Below are 8,147 nucleotides of genomic sequence, written 5' to 3' on the forward strand. Positions count from 1 at the left end.
GGAGCGCAAGCGGAAAAGGATAGGGGGCGTGGTCTAGCGCGCGCCCCAAAGGCCCTCCCCCCCCCAACGCCAATTGGCCCCAAGGATCCCCGCGCTCACTCTCCCATCGGCCAGTCTATTGCTCAGGCGGAGGCGCCAGGGATTGGCTGGTAGTAAGGAGGAAGAGTGGTCGCGCTAGGGCGCCTAAAGAGGGACGATGACTGCCTCAAATCCCTACACTTCTTCCGTCCTACCCACCCCACCACCCAGCACGCAGACTCAGGCGCGCGCGTGCCGACGAGGGAGCACAGCCGATTGGCTGAGGAGGGACTTAACGCGCGTCGACGGGCGAGCGGGCATTGGCGCCCTAGAAGCTCGCGCCGGGGCAAGCGTTGGAGCCAATTGGTCGGGGGGCGGAGCCGGCTATTTGAAGGGGGCGCGGGGCGGGTGGAGTGGGGGAGGGGAGGGGGATGCCGCCTCAGTCTGGTGTGGAAACCGCGCGGAGGGTACGCGAGAGAGAGCGGCAGCGGCGGCGGTAGCTGCTGCTTCGAGGGTGTCCTTCTTTCCTGCTCCCGCGAGGCCATGGCCAAAGTTTCTGTTCTGAACGTGTCGGTGCTGGAGAACCCGAGCCCTTTCCACAGCCCCTTCCAGTTCGAGATCAGCTTCGAGTGCAGCGAGGCCTTGGCCGACGGTGAGCCCCGGCCTTTCCCCTCCCCCACGCCTCCCTCCTCCGCGGGATCTCCTAGCTTCCCTTCATCCCCCGCGCGTTCTTGGCGGAGGGGACTTAATCGTGCTGACTCCCTCGAATAGGGCTTCCTCCCCGCCCCTGTGGGATCCTAAATCTGCCCTGTAATACTACTCCTCACCTTAATAAAGTGCTCTATGTTCTCTTAGTCTAGTAGAATATAAACGTCCTGAGGACTGGAGCCGTCTCATTCTGATATTGGGTTCCCATCACCCGGTCTGAGTGGTCGGCGCTTAGTTCAGTGTGTGTTGGCAGATTCTTAGACCGCATAACCATACGCAAGGCATTTTGAGCCGTAGATTTCTCCTCTGGACACCTGAGATGATAGCACCCACCTCCTTGGGTGGTTGTGAAGATCCAAGGAGATAACTAATGTCAAGCTCTTTGCAAGCTTTGCTCGAAAACGAACAATGGACAAGCAATTGAAATGTGAACTTTTGGGGCCACTGATGCCCCATCTATCTCTGAGTAGTACCACAAAGGATTTTTCTCATAGCAGCCCTGTGGAGTAAGCTGGATACCTATTTTCCTGCATATTACTGCTTCATTATATCCTTCTCATCTCCTAACTCCTAATAGGTTATTTCTGTTACTCCTTCATTAATTTCTGGTACCTTTCCCCTTCTATTAGAATATAATACTATGCCATATCCTCTTCCATGATGCCTCTCAAGTGTACCTGACTTTTCCTGTTAGATAGTAGTTCCTAAATGCCCCAGTGCATAGAAAAATTCTTTAATCTGCCCAGCCCTTTACTTCCAGAGTTGCCTAAATTAGTGAGGAATCCTGCACTGTACATTGTTACCTGACTGTTCCTAAAGGCCCATTCCTTCTACTCTGCTAAAGTAGTAATAATATTTACACATGCACATTTATGCAGTGCTTTGAAAGTTTGCATAGAACATTACATACATCTCTCCAAAAATGTACTTGTAGAACAGGGACATGTGTGAAGAGAGGAAGAAAGATGTCATTTAAAACAAGTACTTGGTCCACTCTAACCCTTTATCTCCCATCCATGTGTTTTTAAAAATGTTCTCATTCAACAAAAGAACATAAAAGTCAACATCATTCGTTGAGATATAAAGAGTAAAAGTTTCTCTTTTGAGAAAAGGTACTCCACACATGGAACAAACAAAATGGCTAAGGTTTGTATTTCAATGATCTAGGAATGGCTTCCATTTATCAGACTATCCCTTTGCCTTTGGAGTTAATAGAAGTGCAACAATAAAGGATGTAGAAACAGAACTTAAAATCCAGGTATTATAACCACTAATAATGTAATCTGCCACTTGGATTAATTTACTTTGAGGGCCACATACCATTCATCTAGGCCTTAGCCTTTATGTATAACACCTTAAAATATACTGTTTGGAACCAGTAGTTGGAAGAACTCTCTCAATTCTTAGATCGCATGGTTAAATGGAAGAATAACTGCTAGAATATTATTTCTTTGCTCCTAACCCAGTGCTCTTCATTCTTGTCATACTCCTGAAGTAGGAACAATATTACCATCCTTCTCTTTTAGAGGTATGACATAAAGCTTTTGTTAAAGGAATCCTGATTTCTAGGTTGAGAATTAGAACTCTATAATAATTCCATACCTGAGTCTATTAGTGACTTGGTCACCTGGGAGATTTGCATTCTTCCTTTGCATTTTCCTTTTGAAAAATTCCTTTTTGCTGCCTTTTGCATAGAATTCTTGAGGCTAGAGAGGAGGGCATGCTATTTTTCAAAGTTGCTAAATAAAGAAGCTTGCCAGTTATAAAATCCAAGAAGTCATATAACAAATTACCTCTGTTAGCTGATCCTTCTTCCCTGCATAAAGTATTTTTCACTTTTCACTCAACCCTGTTAACATTCTATAAAGTAACTAAAAATAGCTAAAGTAACTTATTTTAGAAATTGAACAGGTCACTGTTTTTGGAACATGATTCTTCTGAAAAAGGTAATAATTGTAAGCCAGCAAGTTGTAGAACCTGGGCTTTCTGAAATAGATATTTGCTCCTAATACTCCTAAAAATTTAGCTTTGTCTCATTGGATCTAACTAGATTCACAAATAGAGACTACTTCTAGAGCACAGGTTCTTAATTTGGGATCCATGAACTGGGTTTTTGTTTTTAATTTTGATGAGTATTTTGTCTGTAAAGTCACAAAAATTAAGAACCCTGCTCTAACCTGAGATTAAATCAGAGAGGTAAAAAAGCAAATAGCTGCTATAAGAATGAAGGCCTTGGTGTTCTAGAAGAATTTTAGCAAGAAATTATCTAGCATACATTTGCCTAATATCAGAAGCTTTCTTCCAAAGTAATCACATTCTGTGAAATCATGACTTAGGAAATTTTCCCAGGCATTTTGAGCGTAGGGTTGTAACTTGAAAGGATCTAAAATGTTTTTAGGTTTAGTTGCCTAATCACTCTGCATTGCTATAACTTTGCCCTGGATATACTTGGAACTCAAGAAAGCTGATTTTGTTTCACAGGAGATAATTGACTTATCAAATAGTTGTTCAGTTCTCTTGAATTTACTTGTTTAAGTGAAAGGAAGGAGGCACCATTAGTATATTAGAGACCTGGCCTTTTGTGTCAAGCATGTGAACCCTGCTTCTGCCATGTTGGCCTCAGGTTCTGCTTGATTCTCCATAAGTATAATTGATGGTTCTTGTTGCCTAGATTTGAATGGTTTGGGGACTAGCTAACTCTTGGAGCAGCCTCATCTCTCCCTTTTCTGGCAGAATCTTTTGCTAGGCCTGAGCCAGTGATCCTTCCCCAGTTGTCAAAGGATTTACTCTGTAGCACTGATCCCTCTATGTGAAAGGGGATGTTACTGGCTGCCTTGTGATGCAGCAGAGAGGGTCCTAAATGACCCCAGACTCCTGTTCTTTGCATACCTCAGCCATGACATGGGCCTTAATTCATCCTCCTTCATCCCATTCATCCTCATAAGCTCCCTTGAAAGGCAGAATATATCATAGAGGAAAAGAAACATATTTTCAAGGTTACTTGGAAAGCTGGAATTTAACACCAGATCACAGATTTAGAGCTGGAAGGAAATACCAGAAACCAACAACTAGTCCACCTTTGTCCACTCCTTTCATTTTACAGATGATGAACAGGAAACCCAGAGAGGTTATGACTTGTCAAAGGCCATACAACAAGTAGAACAATTAGACTTCAGTCCTGGATCTTCTGATCCCAAATCCAGATCACTTTCCCCTGTACTATGGGAGGTATATTATCAGTTAGATTCCAGGGCCAATTGCTAATATTCGGGCTATATGGCTCTATACTTGGGAAGTAGTGTTTTTGGTAAAAAGCAAAGTTTAATGTTTGAATAGTATGTATGCCAAATCTTGTTATTCCCAACACGGCATCTTTTATGTCTATTTCCTCTCTCCACTTGAATAGCCACTATCCTATTTCAAATCTTCACTTCTTCCCTGAACCATTGAAAACAGCTTCCTAGTTGTTATCTCTGCCTCATGTCTCTCCCTACTACAGGCTACTCAGGATACAATTACTACAGTGATTTTCTTACCTTTTCACTCTCAACTCAGTAAGCTCTAGTAGTTCCCTGTTACTCCTAGGATCAAATGTGAACTCTGCTAGGCATTTCAACCTTGTCCCTTCCTATCTTCTTAGTGTTCATATAATTACCATCTTAGAAACAGCTAGGCAATACAGTAGTTAAAGTTTGGATTTGGTATTAGGAAGATACTTACTAGCTATAGTCATGGGTAAATCATTGAATGTGCCTCAGCTTCTTTCCACTGTAAAATGGGAAAAGAATAGTATCCACCTCAGAGTTGTTGTGAGAATCAAATGAGATGCGTGTGAAGTGCTCTACAAACCTTAAATCTGTCTAAATTTGCTAGCTCTAATTCTTAACACATATATATGCACTCAAATCCTACCATCCAGCCATGCTTGCCTACATACTGTCTCTCATATATGACACTACATTTGTTTGCCTTTACACAAATTTGTCCCTCATACCTAGAATGTTCCCCCTTTTCCACCTGTGCCTCTGAGAATCCCAAGTCACCTTCTGCATAAGATTTTTTCCTGGTATTCCTTCAGCATCTAGTGTCTTCCCCATTCAATATTATTTTGTGTGTATTTTTTGTATATTTGTTCACTGTTAAGGTAGGGACCCTCACATGTCTTTATATTGAAGGCTTGGCACATGGTAGGCACTGGATATTGCTTAATTGATTTATATCAGAAGATATCTCCCTGCCTTTCCACCTTCATGAGCCATTTTGACATTCCTCTTTTCCTTTTCAGACCTAGAATGGAAAATAATTTATGTGGGTTCAGCAGAGAGTGAGGAGTTTGACCAGATACTAGACTCAGTGCTAGTAGGACCAGTCCCAGCAGGGAGACACATGTTTGTCTTTCAGGTAAGAGGTTAGCAATTAGTAGCACTAAACTGAGGAAATTTCCCCTTTTTGCCCCTAAAACACATGCTGAAGCATAGAATCTGTTTTGTTCCCCTAGGCAGATGCCCCTAACGCCTCCCTAATCCCAGAAACTGATGCAGTGGGTGTAACTGTGGTCCTCATAACCTGCACCTACCATGGGCAGGAGTTCATCCGAGTTGGCTACTATGTCAACAATGAATATACCAACCCTGAGCTTCGGGAGAACCCACCCCTGAAACCAGACTTCTCTCAGGTAAGTTGATTTTCTAACTCAGAGGGGCCTGGCTCCTGTTCTGGTTAGCCCTTTTAAAAAACAGGACATGGGAGGTCTGAGGTTCAAATGTGGTCTCAGAGACTTCCTAGATGTGTGATCCTGGGCAAGTCACTTAACCCCCATTGCCATTGCCATTGTCTTTGCCATTCTTCTGCCTTGGAACCAATGTACAGTATTAATTCCAAGAGAGAAGGTAAGAGTATAAAAAAAAGACAGGAAAATTAAAGAATCATCTAATGTCTATCCTGGACAGTATTTTAAATATATTATCCAAACCTCTCATTCAAATGACTTAAAGGTATGAGTTTCTTGCCAAAGCATATCAGTTGTTCATTCCCTAAATATATGCCTAGCCTTCTGTCCAGAGTAAGGGAAGGGAAGTCCCAATATGGTCTTACTTGCTGTGCTAGAATTACCAGTAACAGGTATCACCGTTTCTAGAATCTCAGCATTGAAAAGATGATGTGCTAGAGTCAGGCTGACATGAGGTGAAGGTTAGGAGAAGGAAAATTCCAGTCTGATTCTATCACTGTTTTTTTCAAGTTCATTGTCCCAGGATTTACCCTTTGAGGGAAGGGAGAAATGAGGCATAGAGAAAAAAGCAACAAAGAGGCAGGTCTCTGCCATACAAATTTTGATGAGACTCACTTTTTCTGTCCTAGCTCCAGCGAAACATCTTGGCTTCTAATCCCCGGGTGACTCGATTCCATATCAACTGGGACAGTACCACAGATAAATTGGAGGACATTGAAAACCAAGATCCTGTCTTAAGCCTGGGGCTCCCTTTGAGTTGTCCCCCAACCAAAGGGCTAGATCTTCCAGACTGTGCCCCCAGCATCATTCCTGAAAATTCCATGGACTGCATCTAAATAGGAGAAAATGAGGCCGAGGCTGCATGATGGACCTGGATCTCTGCCAAATGAATGCTTTTGCCCTACCTTCTGGAAAATTTCTGGGGAAAGCCTGGAGGACTTAGGTTGGGGTTCCAAGCTATACCGATAAGCCAGTTAAACTGGTCCTTGTGGAAAGAAAAACCTGTTGTTGGTATGCCCCTTAGTTGAACACAGAGAGACTCTATCTGTTTTCTTACAAGTCTACAGAGCAGATGGTACTTTTGCTCTTTACTCATGAATTCTGCCTTCTCTCCTGGCCCTTTGGCCTTTTGGGGTACTATGGCTCTGCAGAGATCTTCAATCTGTGGGTGGGTTTTTCTTGTTTTGTTTTCGGCTGCTTATGGGCTTCCTGACCTATAACTGGAGATCCCTTCCCCCTTTGTGTTGTGTTATTTCCTTAGTTTTTTCACCTCCCCAACCATCTTCAATCAGTGATTTGCCTTAGCTTTCTGGAGTTACCAATTAATAATCTTGGTAGGATTTGGGCTCCAGCAGTTTTGATGAGTGGCTATTGCTATGTTGATTGTCACTCTTTCTCCAGCTAGATTTTTGATTCCTGCTTCCATTTTGCCAACTCCTGGAAAGACCCATTCCCTTAGGTGCCAAGAAGGGGTTTTGAGGGACTGTTTAAAGATGAGGCCATCCTCTTCCTTTTATTGGTGGCATCCCAACCCAAGCATGACTCATTGCTCTCAGATCTTGGCCAGATCAGAGGATATGATCAGGAGCTAAACAACTGATTTTTTCTGGGCAAGAATAACTGAAACATGCTCACTATAAATCTTCCCCACTCCCTCTTTAACTCTAGGAGTTAATTTCATAAGGCTGCACTTAACCTTTTCTGGGGCCATGTTATCTCTCAGGCTATGGGAGGGTAGGGTGGTTCTTGTGTTTTGGAGACAAAGGAAAAGAGGGCACTATGCACATGGAAGCATCCCCTAAGCTGTCAATTCTTTTCCTCTGATCTGTCCTTTGTCTCTGTGGCTACTGTTGCATATGCAATTTGTATATTAAAAGTTTTATATTAAAAGTTATGGTTATTGGAGAAATAAAAAGCACTTAGACTGGACTGTGATTTTTTCCCCCTCACTTTAGCCTCAAAACATCAACCAACCCTTTTGAAACCCTTTGGAGGTGAGAGAATGTGGAGGAAAATAATAAAGGTTATATTTCCCATTCAACTAAAAGTCTCGTTCCTCTCTTAACTCCAACTGGTTTTCTCTGCTAAAACTAGTGGTGTTTTTTTTTTTAAACATAAAAATAACAGCTCCTTATTCAAGAATTATTTAAAATCTGCTTCCAGGAAGAACATCTTTAAGATGGGGGTGTTGTCTGTCGATTTACACTGGCGGACTTCTTGGGTTTTGAACAGCAGGGATTTTAGTTATATAGTGGGTTTACTCTCCGTAGTTATCTGATCTAGAAACAAGGTAGTTACTGGCAATGTACTTGTGCTTTCTTCTCTGGCTGGAAGGCAGAAGTAAGTAGGAATGAGGCTGAGTTTATTTTACAACCAGAGATGAGCTGGGCTCAGCTCATGCAAGTTTTAAAACCTGCTAGTAAACGTGAGATTGCCCTTCCCCTATTGTTATAGCACTTTGCTATTTGAAAACTGTTTTACTTCCCTCAAACCTCCTGAGATAGGAAATACAAAGTCAAGAACTCAGATCTCAACTCCCAGTTTCCTTGCTCTTTCCATTTGACTATTGTGTTTCTATGATACATGCAGTCTTGCAATTGTTAATTCACTGTCCTAACACTTTCTCCATATCTTATCTAAAGGATGATGGTCCTTGAAAGATGTGTTAACATAAATGTCTAGGTTTGACAAC

General features: G+C 42.5%; 1 protein-coding gene across 1 annotated transcript; it reads left to right on the top strand.

Annotated features, from left to right (window-relative positions):
* The first annotated feature begins 142 nt into the window (after positions 1-142).
* ASF1B (anti-silencing function 1B histone chaperone) lies at positions 143-7,370 on the top strand. Its single transcript, XM_001366397.5, has 4 exons — positions 143-670; positions 5,012-5,127; positions 5,225-5,401; positions 6,085-7,370. The coding sequence occupies exons 1-4, from the start codon at positions 562-564 to the stop codon at positions 6,289-6,291; spliced, it is 609 nt and encodes a 202-aa protein (XP_001366434.1). The 5' UTR covers positions 143-561; the 3' UTR covers positions 6,292-7,370.
* Positions 7,371-8,147: the final 777 nt, after the last annotated feature.

This window comes from Monodelphis domestica, chromosome 3, assembly GCF_027887165.1.
Source record: "Monodelphis domestica isolate mMonDom1 chromosome 3, mMonDom1.pri, whole genome shotgun sequence".
Classification (NCBI taxonomy): Eukaryota; Metazoa; Chordata; class Mammalia; order Didelphimorphia; family Didelphidae; genus Monodelphis; species Monodelphis domestica.